Source organism: Diceros bicornis, chromosome 28, assembly GCF_020826845.1.
Source record: "Diceros bicornis minor isolate mBicDic1 chromosome 28, mDicBic1.mat.cur, whole genome shotgun sequence".
Lineage (NCBI taxonomy): Eukaryota > Metazoa > Chordata > Mammalia > Perissodactyla > Rhinocerotidae > Diceros > Diceros bicornis.
This window is the reverse complement of record NC_080767.1, coordinates 37,768,693-37,786,394: the sequence shown is the minus strand read 5'-3', so window position 1 is coordinate 37,786,394 and position 17,702 is coordinate 37,768,693. Positions and strand designations below refer to the sequence as shown.

Below are 17,702 nucleotides of genomic sequence, written 5' to 3'. Positions count from 1 at the left end.
ATAATGTTTTCAAGGTTCATCCATGTTGTATCAGAATCTCTTTCCTTCTTTTCAAATTAAAAAAAATTTCTTTAATTGTGGTAAAAAAACATAAAACTTACCAACTTACCCATTTTTAAGTGTACAGTTCAGTGGTGTTACCACAGTCATCTTGTTGTACAACTTGAATTTCATTCCTTTTTAAGGCTTAATAACATTCCCCTGAGAGATCCCCTATTATAAAGGGCTCCGGGGCTGGGCTGGCGGGGCTCTCAGAACAGGCAGTGACACGAGCACTGAGTAAGGGGTCCCGAGGCTCTGCCACCCACCAGCTGGTGACCTTGGACAAAATGCTCAAACTCTGAGCCAATACTCTGAGCTCCTACCTGCGTGTCTCACAGTCAAGGTGAGGCTCTGACAAGATCACTACAGGTGCTGCAAAGGATGGAGCGTGCCCAGGTGGGAGGGGCAACACTGGTGACCCTGGCTGATGCTTCAGAAGGAGCCAGTATTCTGCTCCCAGAAAGACTGAACCCTGGGACTCACGGCCGCTGGTGTGGGCGCAGGAACCGCTCCCGTCTGTCAAACTCCAGCTCAGCGTCCGGCCCCGAGGAAACACTCCACACCGCTAACCCAGAGCCCCAGAACAAGCCTGTTACCATGACCCCCACTTCTCAGTCACACCCTTATCGTCACCATCGTGAAGAACACCGAGCCCAGCCCGGTGCCAGGCTTGTCTAAACACTTCACATATACGGACTCATTTAATCCTCGCACAACCAACCTAGCTTAGACATTCTCCATTTTCCAGATAAGGATGCAGACTCAGAGAGGGCAAGTCACTTGCCCAAGGTCACCCAGGGGAGCTGGAATTCACATATGGGTCTACTCTAAACCTCCTCCTAACTGCTGAGCCGTGCCGCATCAGCTGTGTGGATGCTGGGCTGGGGTGAGGTGGGGGCTGCTGGAAACAGCCGTCTCTCCCCAGACACTCTACTTGGAGTGCCCCCCAAAGACTGTTCAGGAAAGCGGATCCTCCAGGGCCCCAGTGGGACAGTCCACAGATCCCTCCCCCCACCCCACGTACCTCGATACCAGATGACCCGGGGCGGGGGCACCCCGGATGCTTCACACACCAGCACGGCCTCTTCCCCGACAGCAGCGAGAACCACGGCGTTTACGGCCGAGACCGACGGGGGGTCTGTGTGGGGAGCAGAGGGGGAATTTAGGACCAACCCACAAACTCCCTAGAGTGAGGATGTGGCTTTCTACAGCTGGGGAGAGGAGGGTGGCGGGCACAGAGTTGTAGCGGAGCACCCTGCCTCCTCCCCAGCCCCCCAATCGGGAACCGTCACCCCAGAAAGATCCAGCCACAGCTGGTTTTTAAAAAGCTTCCCACACAGGACCTCAAATTAAAGCCAGTCTCCTAGGACCAAAACCCCTCATCGTTCCTCATGGAACTTGCCATAAAAGCCGAAATCCTACAGGGGCCTAAAATGCCCTATAAGGGCTACCTGCCCCTCCTCTACCCCTCCCTTGCCCCTCTCCCCACCCAGCCCCACTCACTCCACGCCAGGCTCCTTGCAGCCCCTTGAGCACCCAGACTCATTCTGACCTCAGGGCCTTTGCCCTGCCCAGTCCCTCTGCCTGGAACACTGTTCCCATTCCTGTCTCTGGCAAGGGGCACCTCCTCATGGAGGCCTTGGCTCGTTCTGTGTGTCACAGCCACGCCCCTCTCATCCCCACCTGCGCATCATCCATCTCACCCCCTGCTCTGTGCTCCTCAAAGTACCTTCAGCACCCAGAATACCTTATTTATCTGTTTGCATGTCTGTTTTGTGCCTCCCCACCAGAATATAAGCTCCACTTGGATAGGGACCGTGTTTCCACTGCCGCACCCCCAATGCCCGGCACACAGCAGATGCTCACTAAGTATCTGTGGACGGAGAGCCCTCTCCTGAGATGCCCGAGGCCCGAGTACCTGTATAATAGAGGGTGACCGTCTCCTCATCTGTGCCAACCTCATTAGCCGCCTGGCAGCTGTAATTCCCGGCATCCTCTGGGGCCACTCCCTGAATGATCAGGGTTCCCTGGGCATCCACATGGATTCTGGAGTCGGGCCATGAAATATGTTCAACACAGGGCTGGTTAGGCTGGGTCCCAGGGGTTGCTCCCATCATCGTAATAACAAATTAATGAATACCATCACTAGTGACCACCATTCTATACTGACCGCTTCCTCTGTGCCGGGCTATGTGCTCAGTACTTTACATACATTGTTTTTTTTTCATTCACGAGGCTCAGAGAGGTAAGGTGACTTGCCCAAGGTCACACAGCCTGAATGGCAGAGGCAGGATTGAAGAGCAGATCTGCTGGATTCTGCAGCTGGAGCTCCTGACCCCTGAGCCCACACTGAGGCATCGTTATGTTTCCAAAGTGATCTCACTCCTGAGTCTCAAATGATCCCAGGAGGAGGGCAGGGCAAGTGCTGCTCCCCCATTTACAGGTAAGAAGACCAAGGCTCGGAGAGGTCCTCAGTGTACTTGTCCACCTGTTCCCAGTCCCAGAGCCCCAGGCCCTGGGCCCCTCACCTGCTGTCCTCTTGCAGGGCGCGGCCCTCACGGTTCCAGGAGATGCGAGGGGCAGGGTACCCAGAGGCCGAGCAGCTGACCCTGACCTCCATGCCCTGGGAGAAGCGTTGGGATCCAGTGTGGATGCTGACCCGCGGGGCCTCTGCGGTGCAAAGCGGACAGGCAGGGAAGAGCCCGTCAGAGCAGCCGTGTCCCTGGCACCCAGCCCTGGGTCTCCTGCCCTTCCCGAGCCACAGACGGCAGAGACATGGGAAGCAAAGGCACCGAAGGGCCTGAATCCCAGGAGTGGGCTCCTTGGGATTCCGGGTTGACCAGGCGGCCAGCCAGGCCACACAGGGAGCTGACTTCCCAACACCCTGCAGCGGGAGCCTCGAGCTCCCTGGAGGTCTGCTCTGGACTGAGTGCCTCAGAGAGGCTTGGGAGATGTCAGCAGATCCAGGGCTGGGCTGGCTCTCATTTCCAGTGACTTTGAGTGGACCCTGAGGCCTGCACCCCCAGTACTGGCCCCAAACTTAGGTTCTAGCCTGGTCCTCAGAAAGCTCACCGTACAACGGACTTGTCAGTCTCAAACAGGCCTCACGGGCCATCTCATCTAGAAACGGCAAGCACGCCCCTCCCATACCAGTGGCCTAGACATGGCCTCAGAATCCTTCTCAACACACTCCAGGCAGCCAATCAAGTCGCTGGCACAAGAGCAAACGCTTATTCCAACACACTCACTTTTACGCGTGGGGAACCAGCACCCTCAGGAGGAGGATCCCTCTAAATCCTGGGTAGACCTGAGGCCACATCCAGACGGGTGTTCCTGCCACTGCCTCCTCCACCCGCCTCTGCTCAGTGCTGCCCAACCCTGCCAAGCACATCTGATCTCCGCGCTTTCAGAAGTTTCCAGTATTCCATCCCTGGCCTACATATTTGGTGGGGGGAGGGACAATGGAGGTGCTTGATGGCATGGGAAAAGGACACGACACAATGAAACTGGCTTGGCCTACAGCAGTAGAAATTTAAGCTAGATATGAGGATGAACTTCCCAATAGTGAGAGCTACTAGACTTAGGCCAAGAGGCTAGGGAATCCTCTTTCTCTGAAGGTTCAGAAAACACCGAAAGGTCTGGAGTTGCTTGCCAGAGGTGACGTCTGGGCAGAGGGAGGGATCACTGGGCTCTTGGGGTAAATGCTAGGTAGTGTGTGGGATGGGGAGGACAGCAGTGGCAGGAGGGGCCTCACCTCGCACCAGGAGCCAGACGGACGCCCTCGTGACCCCGTTGGCGTTGCTGGCCATGCACTGGTACCGCCCGCCGTCACTGGGGATGGCGCCGCTGACCTCCAGCGACAGGTTGGCCAGCTGCGTGACTCTGCCCGTGGAGGCCGACAGGACTCGCCAGTCCCGGATCCACGTCAGGTTGTAGGGGGCCTCGTCCAGGACCCGGCAGGACAGGACGGCGGTCTCTCCCGGGGACACGGTCACGTTGGGGGCAGGGACCAGCCTCGGCGGGGGGTCTGCAGGGACACGAGCACAGGAGGCACTGAGGGGCTGACACGGGGGAGGGCACCGTCACGCAGGCCCTGGTCATGTCCAGACACCAGAACCCTGCACGGGTCCCCCAGACGTCGGCCAGGAGCGCAGTTAACCACCTCTGCTCACCCTCCCGGGACGGTGACACTCCAGGGAGGGCGGATGCCCCAGCGCCATCGCACACCCGCCGGGGGCCGCACGGCCTGTGCGTGCTTCCACCCAACAGCCAACCGCAATACTGAACAAGAGCTGCGACCCTTTCACACCCTGTGAGCCAATAATTCCCCCCTGGAGAATAAAGCCCCGGAAACAACCCTCAACAGGGAAAGAACGAGGAGCACAAAGGTGTTCTCTGAATAAACAGCAGGGCTCTCATAACGGCCAACTTGTCGATCTAACACCACTGCCCCAAAGGAGGGACAAGATAAGGAAACCGCTATCTCCATCGGAAAAAGCCAACGAGAGTGACAAGATCAGAGACCGTCTATCCAGGGACCTGGGCCTGAGAACCTGCAGGAAAAGAGCCGGCTGCACACAGGCGATGCGTGGTAATGACCATGACGTCCGAGTACCCACGTGCTCAAGAGCGGTGTCTGCACACCACGCCACCAACAACAGTGCTGTCAAAACAACTGGAAATCGCACCCCGGGGCAAACGGGGAAACCAGGTTACAGACTAAATTAAACAGCATCACAGCCTTACTGTTCAGTTCATTAGGTGTGATCACAGAAGCTTTATCACACAGCAAAATCCACTGTTTAAAAAAGAGACCAATACTGAAATGTCATGACTACAATTTTCTTTAAAATAGCCAAAAAGTGAAAAAGAAAATATGGCAAAATATTAGCGACGGTGAAGTCAAAGTAATGGGTGGGGAAGTTTCCTTACACTGCTCTCTTTTCTGCACTCACCACTTAGAAAAAGTTAAATTTTCTAATTCGTGCCATGGAAGTATATTTGCTGACATACTATATTGTTATGTGATAAAGAATCAGGTTGCTATAGTATGTATAATATTATCCCATTTTTGCTAAAACGTACACATCGATAAAGGTCTGAAAGGAAGTAAATCAAAATACTCTTGAGGTCGTCTCTCGCATGGAGGGATCCCAGGTTATTGGGATCTTCTTTGGCTTATTTGTATCTTCCCAGCCTTCCTACGAGGAGCACATGTGAGGCTGGGTGAGATCAGAGAGCAGAGTGGCTGATCTTCCCACGTGCCCTGGGCTCCTTTTCTTCTCTTCAAGACAGGTTAGGTTCATAATTTAAAAGATAACGCCAATTTCATTTCGAGATGGTCTGTGGTGTTTCCAACCTTCCTGAGCTCCAGGTGCCATCCCAGCGAGCACTTGGAGGCATTAAAGGATGGAGACTGCAAGGCGGATGGTGGCCCCGGAAAGGGCCTGGGGGCTGGCCAAGCCCCAGAGGCCAGACAGAAGTCAGAGGTGGGACTGAGGCTGAGCAGGGGAGGCATGCCCTGAGCCCGGGTTCTCAACCTTCCTCCAGCTGACACCCACAGGCCATACCCAGGGGAGACAGCCAAACGGAGGCCAGCAGGCAGGTGGCAGCCTGGGCAGCCAGACTCTGGATGATGGACAGTCCCCAGCAGCTGCTGGCTGGCTGGTGCACTCCCCCATGGATTGAGACACCCCAAGAGGACATCCCAGAGGGAAAAATCAGGAAGTGGGTGGGGAAGGGATATGAGGAGGGACAGACCTGAGACGACAATCTGGGCCTTTGCTCGTCCTGTGCCAGCCCTGCTAACCGCTGTACACTCATACACGCCTTCCTCAGCCTTGGAGGCCCGTGGGATCTCCCAGCTGCTGTTTCCTGACTCCCTGCGAACACGGAACAGCTGGAGACACACAATCACACTGACCCCAGCCAGGGTTCCCCAGCCTCATCTGGCCCTCATGGGGCTTGGTCCCCTGAATCCTGCCCAGAAGGGAGGCCCCAAATCCTCTTGAAGACTTGGTAAGAAGATTCAGGCAGCCGAGGACACGCAAATTCCACGACATGCTGTGTGACTTTGAGCAAGTCCCTTTCCCTCTCTGAGCCCTGGACTCCCATCCATAAGGAGGAAAGTCTCGGAGGGTCCTTCCTGCCTTGACCCCCACAGAGCTGGGCCCTGCATGGGTTGAGTTTTCTGGAAGGTGAGGAAGGCCCATGGCTCCTTCACAGGGTGACAGCCCAGCAGTGGCCGGAGCCTCAGGGACTCCCGTCCCCCATCCCTGGCTGCCCGGGAGGAAAACATCACCAAGACCAAGGTCCCTTTCCTGCCACCCACTCCCCTCAGATCCCTCCAGGGCATCAGGACCCCCGGAGCCCTGTGGCTGGGGACAACGGCTGGCCATCAGCCACTCACCAAAAGTGCCTCTCCTCGCCCAGCCTGGCTCCGTCCCGCCGCAGCTGCAGCCGGAAGGGGAGGGCGCTGTGCACAGAGCAGGAGACCAGCAGGGGCTGGTGCAGGTAGCCCTGGATCCTGGTGGGCATGCTGACCACAGGGGCGCCTGCAGGCAAGGATCAGCACTCAGGATCCCTCCCTACCGCCCCACAGCCTGCCCTCGCCACACCCAGTGACACAGAGACCCAGGGATGAGCCGGAGCCAGAGGCCGGGGTTCCATCCCGGCTCCACCACTCGGTGGCCACCGAGAGCGGGTAGCGTCCCCTCCCTAAGCCTCAGTTTCGACCTCGGTAAAATGAGGTTAATCACAGTACTGCCTTCATCGTGTCATGAGGAGCTGGTGGGAGGTGGTGTGGAGAAAGCTCGTGGCATATGCACAAGGCATGGCGAGCTCCGTCAATCAACGCTCGTGTTGTGTCTATGGCTGGCTGAGAAGACTGGCCGAGATGGACCAGCCTGTGCCACCATTTCCTCAACTGTACGGGACAGAGAAGTGGAACCAGTCCCAAAATCTGATGAAATGCTCGCCAGACTGGGCTCTCCTGGGTGTGGGTGGGGCTCGTCTGGCTGGAGGGTCAGTTCTACCCAAAGATGTTGGAGGGAAGCCTTTTTTTATTTAAAAATAAGCACAGTTGGAGCATGGCTGTGAATGCAAAATTCACACGCATTTTTGAGATAAAATAAGAGACTTCAATGAAATCTCACAGCTTGGGATGAGCCCCTTGGGGCCCCCATCAGACACCACTGCCCCCTCGCCTGACCCTGGTCGTGGGGTGACACATTCTCTTTCCTTGGCTATTGGAATTGCTTCAATGGAAAAGTCTGAGAACGCCCCCACAGGGTCAGTTGCGGCCCGTCAGAGCCTCACTGGGTGATTGCGGGCATGCACTCAACCCTCGTATGGCCCTCTCCCTCGTCCCCACCAGAGATGCTCCGAGGGTAAGACAACGCCCCAGCCCTCCTCTGAGCACAGAGTTGGGGGTGGGAGGGTGGCGGTGACATCATGCTGCAGGCTCGCTGCCATGTCCCAGGGGAGAGGGGTATCGGACCATCCAGCCACGTCCTCAGCTGTGTGCAAAGCAGCCACCTCTCACACACACACTGGAAGCCTCTGCAAGGCGAGCTCGGGCTCCCTCTTCTATGAGCTGAATGGGCCCAGGGACCTCAGGCCCAGCCCTCACCACCCCCATGTCTCCAAATCCAGAGCCTCTTGCTCTAAGCGAAACTCCCGGCCTCCCAGACCTGGAAGGTAGGGAGGAAGCAAAAACCCAAACCACATCCCTGCCCCCGCACACACACAACTTTAATCTAGAGCTGAGACGGAGACCAAAGAACAGGGGACAGAGAAACAGAGGCTGTTATTCCCCTGCTGAAATTCCTTCCTGAAAGTTCTTCTTCAAAGCTGCAAAGGCCAAGGAAGGAGGGGTCCCGGACCACAGCAGGGAAGCAGAGACAAGGAGCCTGGAAAGAACGGTCCTCAAAGTCCTCCACCTCGCCACGGGCATCCCCACATCCCTATCTGAAGGAGGCTGCCCCTCGCTGCGATCCCCAGCAAAGGAGAGGTTGGAATGTCAGGGACACCCACCTCTGTGAGGTCCTCCCAGCCACTGCCCAGGGAAAGGGGCAGTGGGCAGGAGGAAGGAACGAGGCCCAGAAGGAGGCTGAGGGCCAGTGAACTCAGACACCCCCGCTAGGACCAGAGGCAGAGCTGGAAAGCCGAAGACTCTGCCCTGCCCTCTGCGAGCTTCTGCCCTGGATAGTGAGACCGCAGGGACACACAGGAAACCAGCAAAAAACCACACATGTGGGAACCAACACAACATGACCAAAGATGGGACCACAAAATCACCTGTGCCTAGAATGACATAACAGTAACAGCAGCTGCCACATGTGGAGGGCCCTGGTCCACAATTTCCACACTCTGGGTGCAGCCTCAGAGTGCCTGAGAACTGTCTCGTTATGTGCATTAGCTTACGGAACCCTCAGAGTAACCCTGTGAGGTCGGTTACCTCAGTTTCTTCATCTATAAAATGGGGACACATCTCAGAACTGTTACAAGCATTCAATCAGCTAATACATGGCAAGTGCTTGGCCCAGGACTGTCCCATGGGAAGTGCTCAAAATGGTGACTAGATTAGTATTACCATGATTATAATTATGATTATGGAAGAGCATACCCATACCCACTGCCCTGCCACTGCTGTGTCTACAATGCCCAGCGCTATGACTGACACAAAATGAATGTTGCAAGGACAGGTGGATGGGTATTTGGATAGATGGATGCATGGTGGGTGGGTGGGTGGGTGGATGGATGGATGGATGGATGGATGGATGAGTGAGTGGGTAGGTAGACAGATGGAAGGATGGATGGATGTTTGGATGGATGAATGGGTGGACGGATGCATGTATGCATGGATAAATGGATAGATGCATGGGTGGATAGACGGTTGGGTGGATAGATGAATAGGTGGGTGGGTGGGTGCATGGATGGAGGGAGGGATGGATGGAGGGAGGGATGGAGGGATGATTGGATGGATGCATGGATGGATGGAGGGATGGATGGAGGGATGGAGGGATGGATGGAGGGATGGAGGGATGGAGGGATGATTGGATGGATGCATGGATGGATGGAGGGATGGATGGAGGGATGGCGGGATGGATGGAGGGATGGAGGGATGGAGGGATGATTGGATGGATGCATGGATGGATGGAGGGATGGATGGATGATTGGAGGGATGCATGGATGGATGGAGGGATGGAGGGATGGATGGATGGATGGAGGGATGGAGGGATGATTGGATGGATGCATGGATGGATGGAGGGAGGGATGGAGGGATGGAGGGATGGATGGAGGGATAGAGGGATGGAGGGATGGATGGATGGATAGAGGGATGGAGGGATGGAGGGATGGGTGGATGGATGCATGTATGCATGGATAAATGGATAGATGCATGGGTGGATAGATGGTTGGGTGGATAGATGAATAGGTGGGTGGGTGGGTGGATGGATGGATGGATGGATGGATGGACGGAGGGATGGATGGATGATTGGATGGATGCATGGATAAATGGGTGGAAGCATGGGTGGATGGACCAATGGATGTATGGATGGATGGATGACTTTGTACTAAATCCTTGAGCTAAGGGCCACATCTGAAGCATCTCAGTATTTAGTATAATGCCTTGCAGAGCTTGCTACCCATAGAAGTTTAATGAACAAACATTTCCTAATCTAATCTAATCAGGGAAGGCTTCCAGGAAGAAACGGGCCTCCACATGAGCCAGGGAGCTGGGGGTGTTAAGAGCCAATCACTCACCTGGGGTCACCCCACTGTAGGAAACTCCAGAGACACGGAGGAGGGGGTTCCCTTCGTGGTCCTTGCCTTTCACCTTGAGGTAGAAGCGCTCCTGGGGGGCGTGGAAGGGCGGCCCGCCCCACAGCTGATGGGTGGATTCATTGGAGAGGGGCCGCGTGGGCAAAGTCAGGAGGGGCCGCCCTGAGCTGTGTGAGAGCTCCACCAAGTCCACGCGGCCAGGGGCCTGCAGGCCCGTGGAGTTGATCACCAGGGAGATGGGCACCCCTGAAGAGGAAAGGGAGAGGAAGGAGGTGCTGGCATCTGCGTTGCGCTCCATGATCCTCCCGAAGCAGGCGTCTTAGGACCACAGTCTGCTTGGTCTGACCACAGGCCAGCCTGCTTGGCCCTCCTTCACGCGCTCCCTCACCTTCTCTTCCCTGAGCCATCTACTGCTGGGGGTGGGATAAGGAGACAGGGGGCCCTGCTACTGTCCGTGGTCCTGAAATGCTACTTTCCATCCAGCCCACAGCTTCATCACCTCCACTCCGCCGACCCAGGCTCTCATGGAGTAGAGCTGGGAAGGGGCACCTCCCCTCCCTCCCCGCCCCCCATTAACTCTGGTGTTGGCCGTCATCAGGCAGGCTCTGGGACTGGCAAAGGTGAGATACACACCCTAGTCTGGGGACTCTGACTCCTGCCCCCCCTCTCCCTGTGCTCAGCTCTCCTTTTCTATCTTATTAGAAATACACTTTCACACTATCCCAGAAAAGACAGAACTGGACTTGGGTTTCACAATTCCCTTAGTTGCTTTGGGAACTTCTGTCAGGTCTCTCTCTTTTCAGAAAGCTATTAATTTTTTTCTCTCAGAGATCATAAACCAGGGACCAGAGGGTGTGGTTGGTGTGGTCCATGAAATGCCTTAAAATTTTTGAAGAAACATCAAAGAATCTGGAAAGGACACGTAAAAATCTAGAATTCTAGACTGCCTTGAAAAATCAAGTGTGTCAGTGCCGGCCCCCATTCCCACATTGTAAAAATTAGCAAACAGCACGTAGCAGCTGATCCCTGCAGCCCAGGCAGCCACTGTCCAGTTAGCCACAGTCTCCCCCACTCCCTGATGCCCCTGGCCCTGAGGCCAAGGGCCAAGTGCTATTTATCATTTTTAATTGCCCTGCTGCTATTTCTCTCTTTTTTTGAAAAAATGTCTTGGACTCACATCTTTATCAACAGCAGAAACCCGAGAGGGTCACACGTGGCCTCCTTCACCCTCTCCCACCACGGACTGGCCCTGGGAACCGATCAGTTTTCAATCCCTACTCTAGCACCCCATTTAGAATTCCTTTTGTCTCCTGGCTTTAGAATAGGAACAAAGTTTCCCTGCCTCTCTTCTTCCTGCTGTTAGCAAAAACAAACACAAAATGAGCAAGCAGCCCCCTTTCCATTTTGTAGATACTACTGCTGGTCCTGGCAGGGAAACCAACAAGGGCCGACAAGAATGACAAACTTCAGAGAAGGTACAGACTCGAAAGAAAGCTCGAAGGGTCTCGCAGGTACTATTTTTGGTCACTATTCAGTGGTCCAGAGTTAGCTTGACCTGGTCTAGGCCACTCCTCCTCTCTCTTCTGAGCTGGTCCTAACAAAATCCTCTGAGTGGCCCCGTGATGAGGGACCATATTTTCCAAACTATAAATTGGGGCCCTTGATCTGGCCACCAGATGGTATTTTCTGGCATGGAGGCTCTGGCAACCTGAGCCAGAAGCCCCTGCCCGCTCTGGGGCTCAGCATTCTCCAGATGGAACCACCACGGGCACACAGGCAACCTCAGACCCCAGTGGGCACCTTCTAATCAGAAAACTGACCCTGTGCCTCCAACTTCAACCTGCCCTCAGGCTACCAATCCCATCAGCCCCCGGGCCATCAAAACGTCCATCAGGACATTCATTCCTTTGGAGTAAGACATTGTTCTTCTTTTCAGGTGAGCTATCAACTCACTAGTGCCTGTTAGTTTACTGGACTAGCTCGATGTTCACCCGAAAACCAAAGAAGTCAGGCTCTAGACAGACAAGTTTTGACAAAGAAAAAGGAGAAGGTGTGAACTCAGCAGTAAGTGGGACAGCAGAAGGTCCTGGAGGCCTGTGGGGGCAGGAAGGATGTTCTAAAGGTAAATGGTCATAGTGTCACCTGGGCTGGGGCTGGGGCTCAGCTCACTGTGGTTTGAGAGAACGGCTCAACCTGGCCTCCGCAGGGCCCACTCCATAGTCACACACTCATAGCCTATCCCCCAGCGCTCCCACCACTGCCCAAGGCAAGCCCACCCCTTCAGCAGGCGGCTCTGCGTCGCCCCCAGGGTCAGGAGCTCTGTACCTTGCAGAGGCCACTCGATGGTGTGGTTGAGGTCCAGGGAGGGCCGAGTGGAGAAGCCGGCTCGGAAGTCGATGTTGCTGATGCCGGTGATCCTCACAGAATGGCGGCCGCTGCTATAGACCTGGCACAGGCCGGGCCCACGTCACCAGGGCGTCCGACTCCAGCACCCCAGCTCCAGGGCAGGAGGCGGCCGACCCAGCCAGGCCCAGTGTCAGCAGCTGGAATTCTCCTGCCTTTGCAGATACCTGGGCAACTTTCCTGCTCCTCGGGGGCCCAGCACGATGCTCCCCAAATGAAAATGAAGAAGCCCCAGCTGACAGCCCTGTCCTGAGCAGGACTCGAAGCTGCCCTGCCTTTCCAGCTCCCCTCAACACCCGCTAGGCCTGTCTGTCCCCCTGCACGTCTAATCCCCGCGTTGCCTTCCCCGTGGGCACTAGAGCTCTTGGCTCAGAGATGCTCAGAGTCTGAAGGGCAGGGGTCAACGCTGCCACTTCCCCAGCAGCACTGAGCACAGTGCCTGGCACCCAGCAGGCGCTCAATAAATGTTTGTTGAGCAGCAGGCACTCACGTCCTTCCGAGGCAACAGGCTGCCCCATCCGAGGACACTGTCGGGAGCCCAGCCTGCCCCTGTCTCCGGCTTCCAGTACCTTGCAGATTATAGCAGGCCCAGCTCCCTCTACCAGCCCTGCCTCTCTGAGCCATTCCCCCCAAGGTCACCCTGGCTTCTTTTGTGCATTCTTCACGGGACAGGGTTCTGAGCCACAAGCCAGCTCAGTCACCCACCTCTGGACACTCAAGTTGTTATTTCAAGTCCTTCTTAAATGTTCCCTAATGCCAAACCACTCCACTTTCTCTCACTGGTGCAAAGCAGAATACCCTTCCTCTGTTCTTGATCTTTTACTTCTATTGATATGCCCACATCAGCACCCACTCTCCACCCCTCAGCTTCCCAGGGCCCCCGGCTGCCCGGGGCAGGCAGGAGGGAAATGGTGTCCACTCAGTGAAGCTGGTCTCCCCTCTCCCCCGGAACCCAGGGCCTCCTACCTTGATGGACCACAGTCCAGGATGCTCAGGCTTAAAGGCCACAACCCTTGCCGAGTCAGGGATGTTGAGGAGCACGTTGAGGCCGTCATCCTTCTGCAGGATCCTCCCTGTGGAAGCCCCAAGGACTGCTCAGTCCCTGACCCTTTCCTGGGGGTGACAGAGGCCTGACTCTGTCCCCAAGAACCCACAGCCCTCCAAACACCAGCCTCAGGCTTCCCAGAGGAACTGACAAGGGGGCTTCAGCAATGCTCAGGCCTCCACCTCATTCTGCACTCCGCCCTCCTCCCTCCCCAGGTGCGGGCTGTGCACCTGGCCTCTACACCCGGGTACCCACGGCATCCTCGGAGCATTGTGGGGCCAGGTGGCTGGGTCCAAATCACACCGACCCTGGGTGACCCTGACAAGTCATCCCACCTCCCAGAGCCCCAGCTTCCCATCTGTATGGTGTACCACTAATTCTTGCCCAATCGACCCGCCAGGCCGCTGCAGGGATCCACCGAGAGAACACGGGGAAGACTCCATATGCACCTCGCACCCCGGTCCCGCCATTATTTTACTTCCTCTTGCTTGGCTGCCACTGGCCCCCTGCTTCCTCACCTACTACAGGCACCCTCTCTGCCCTCTCCCTGGCATCACCCCACCCTCCTTGTTTCCAGAGCGTCCAAACCCCCTGCCACCCCAGGTCTCTCTCTTTGTCCCCTCCTGGACTGCCAGCTCAGCCTCGGGGCCAAGAGGGGGCCGGCCCTGGCGCATGTACCCAGCGGGTCTCGGACTTCGATCTCGGGCCCTGGGCCGCTCAGGGAGATGGTGACCTCCTTCAGGCTGGGGTCGAGAGGGATCCTCCACGAGTGCTCGCCCTCCTCCTCGTGGTCCGTGGACAGCAGGTGCACCTTGGAGGCCTGGAGCGCTGACTCCACCCACTTCAGCACCTGGGAGGCGGGTATGAGAAGCTGACGCTGGCAGGTGCCCGTGATGTCTCGCTTGTGTCTGGCCCATCTGAGGTGGGTCCCTAACAGGCTGCCAGCCGTGCACAGAATCTGGGCCCCCCATGGGTTTTAGGCAGCATACAGGCTTTCCAGGTCACCCGAGGCCACACCCCACTGCCCCACACCAGGCCCGATTCACACGTCGTCACCTCCTGGCCTGTGGGCTCAGAGCTGTGGCTCCTGAACTGAGGCACCCAGAGGACTCAGCTCAGAGGGAAGAAGCAAGGGATGTCCTTCTGCTGGGAAAACTCTTCCCTCCTTCTTCACCTGGCCAACTTCTACGGCACCCATCACTTCCTGCAGGAAGCACCCCTGATGCCTCCTACACATGAACCCTGGAGATCCAGAATCTCCCCCAGACCAATGTAGTTCACCATCACCCCCCAAGGGGCCTCAGACTGTGCTCCCACCAGGGCACCATGCTCTCTAAGCGGGACAGAGAGAGTCTGCTGCAAAGACAGTCTCCTCTTGCTCCTTCTCACAATGTTGAGAAATCTTAAATCCTTGGTTTCTATAGTTGCTCACTCATTCTAAAATCTTGTGTGCTTTGGACAGGTCCCATTGAAAATCAGGGAACAGATAAGGCCTCTCTCTCCAGAATACCATACTGCTTAGGCACACATTTGGAGCACGATTTTAGGGAGTTCTCAAGCTCCCTCAAAGACCATCCCCATGAGTGCATGGAGCCCATGTCAACAACCCTGGATCCAGTCTAGGATGGTATCTCACTGAGCACAAGACTATTTAGTTTCTCCAAATCCTTACCTTCAAGGCCCTACGTTCTGTGGTTCCCCCGTCCAACCTGACAGAGTTGGACACTGTGCCCCTGACTCTCCCCGTGCTTGCTGGGCTGGACCTCCACGCCTCCCTAGGCAGCCCCACCACACACGCTGTTCTCTTTGCAGAAATGCCCTGCCCCTCTTCATCGACCAGCTCCTGGTTAGATCCCAGCTTGTCTACCCTATTGGCCTGGGAGCCCCACAAGGACAGAGATCCTCTCCTGTGCCCCCAGCTCAGGGCTGGTGCAGATCGGGTGTTCAGGAAGTGTGTTCACTGTGGGTGATACGCAGGGCACACACCTCCAGAACAGGGCCACCAGGCTCGCCTCAGGTGCTCGCAGACGCAAAGGTCTCAGTCAATTCCACCCCTTCCCCCAACTCACGCCTCCTGCGCAACAGACAAGCCTCCCAGGTTCCGTAAGACAACCAAGAAAGAGGGGCCCCTCCAGTCTGAACCATCTCCTTCCAGGCCAAGTGACTTCCAGAAGCATTCTGCACAAACCATAAACTGAAACAAAACAAGACTCCAACCTGACTGCACAACAAATCAGCACCAAAGCCACAGAAAGAAAAGACAACTCCAAGCGAACTGAAAACCCAGAGGCTCAACTGTACTTTCTCAGCGGGAGGCATCCCAAGCACAAAAAGAACTGCCAAGAAATCTTTCTCAGTAGTTTTAAGTTGGCAGAACTATCAGTATTGTGATTGCAAAACTGTTTTATGTATCTTGTAGGATAAAGCAAAGAATTCAAGACGTTAATATTTTCTGAACCAAGATTTTCTCTTACAGCCAAGTGTAAGAGAGAACCATAAGTATCTTATGCATGTATACATTCACTCCAAGTGAATTTAGAACCCAGTCGTTTCTAAATACCATTCCTTTCGAAGGTTCCTTGGAGAAATGGCTGATTCCAGGTCTGGGGCAGGCAATTTACAAGGTAAGCCTGGGACAACCGGTGATTCCATAAAGCAGGGAAGTTCTCAAAGACTAAAAGGGACTTATCAACAGGACAAAGGCACCAGCTTGAAGGAGCTCCTGTGGGTTACATTTGGGACAACTTGAGTCCCAAAAAGAAATAATAACCGTAATTAATTGAATTATATAATCTATGTGCCCATAATGATACTCAAAAAAGAAAAGCAAAATTCAAAACAATAAAACTTCACTTGCCACTAATGAAGGCAACTTGTTTTTTTTTTTTTTGCTGAGGAAGATTGGCCCTGGGCTAACATCCGTGCCCATCTTCCTCTACTTTACATGAGACACCACCGCAGCAAGGCTTGGATGAGTGGTGAGCAGGTCCGTGCCTGGGATCTGAACCTGCAAACCCCAGGCCGCTGAAGCGGGGTGCGCGAACTTAACCACTACGTGGGCCAGCCCCGCAATTTCTAAAAGAGAAAGAATCAAGAGTGATTCTCCCCTTTTCAACATGAATTGTGCCTCAGAGAAATGAAGTCAACCCTTTTGAGGAGGAAAATCTCTTCTTCATGAAAGAATGGCCACTAATAAATGTGGAAGAAATGACACAATTAGGAAATCACCATCTTGCAACCCCTAAGGAAATCATTGTTTCAGGCAAGCAACCTCAGTGGATGCTAGACCATTAGACGAAAAGGTGATGGGGAACTGGATGTCCACATGGAGCCCTAGCATTACCCCACTGACCACTTGAGTCATAAAGGGAAAAACATGGCCTTACAATGCAGAGAGCTGGCTGTCACCACCTTAACCCAGTAATCAAACTTGTCATCAGTAATAGTAGGACAATCAGACATTATTTGCTTCCTGGTGTGATGCAATAGAAAATACACACAGCACTGACTATGAAACAGTCCTGCCAAAAATGTCGGCCTCCACCTAAACAGTCAGTTAGAGCTAACTCTCAGTTTAGCAGACATATAGGGGGTCAAGACATATGGGGGACACCATAAGGAAACAATCCAATGAATTGGGAACATGGGACACTGCACCACCAATGCCTCTCCAACAAGTTAGTGGCATCAAAAAAAGGGTAGACTGTTCCAGATTTCAGAGACTTAATAGACATAACAACCAAATGAAATGCACAGCCCTTGATTAAATCCTGATAGGACAAAAACTGTTATAAAAGACGTTTTGAGGACAATTAGAGAAATTTGAATGTGGAATGGGCATTAGATGACACTAGCAAAGTACTATTAATTTCATTAGATGATATTGTAGGTTATGTTGGAGATTATCTTTTTTAAAAAAATCCATGCTGAATTTTTATGGATAAAGTGTCACCCTTCAGCAAAAGTATAAAAAGAGAGAGATGAAACAAAAATGTTCATTGCTAAATCTAGTTGGTACACATATTCTTTTTACTTTTCTATATCATCTTCCATATTTTTCACGGTAATTTTTTAAAGTGAAAGTCATTTAAAAAGAACATGTATGCCATGACTTTGATATATACCCGAGCAACCGTAGTGGTATCCTGTTGCCTGCCAACCCTAATCCACTGGAAGTGGCTTCCTGGAATACTGTTTGAAGAAGAAATGCAAAGCCACATTCAGCCTTAATAATTAGAAAAAGTTCTGTGATTGATTAGCAATGTCTGCCATGGATATGGGATTAGAAAGTAACAACTTGCATGCTACCTATTGGCCATCTGTGCTCTACATCAGAGTCCTTCAGCTCTGCCTGCCACATGATCTTCCGTGGAAGGGAAAGGAAAAAGAAGAGAATTGGAAGAACTGCCCAAGATTTCGAAAATGAATG

General features: G+C 54.2%; 1 protein-coding gene across 1 annotated transcript in view; it reads right to left on the bottom strand.

Moving 5' to 3' along the window:
* Nucleotides 1–17,702, bottom strand: part of HMCN2 (hemicentin 2) — a 150,205-nt gene that overhangs the window by 110,458 nt on the left and 22,045 nt on the right. The window contains exons 5-14 of the mRNA XM_058524290.1: nucleotides 13,952–14,123; nucleotides 13,195–13,301; nucleotides 12,151–12,271; nucleotides 9,808–10,071; nucleotides 6,452–6,596; nucleotides 5,803–5,924; nucleotides 3,797–4,069; nucleotides 2,571–2,712; nucleotides 1,961–2,088; nucleotides 1,067–1,180 (exon numbers count right to left, since the gene is read on the bottom strand). Of these exons, the coding sequence (XP_058380273.1) occupies nucleotides 1,067–1,180; nucleotides 1,961–2,088; nucleotides 2,571–2,712; nucleotides 3,797–4,069; nucleotides 5,803–5,924; nucleotides 6,452–6,596; nucleotides 9,808–10,071; nucleotides 12,151–12,271; nucleotides 13,195–13,301; nucleotides 13,952–14,123 (1,588 nt within the window). The remainder of the gene's footprint in view (nucleotides 1–1,066; nucleotides 1,181–1,960; nucleotides 2,089–2,570; nucleotides 2,713–3,796; nucleotides 4,070–5,802; nucleotides 5,925–6,451; nucleotides 6,597–9,807; nucleotides 10,072–12,150; nucleotides 12,272–13,194; nucleotides 13,302–13,951; nucleotides 14,124–17,702) is intronic.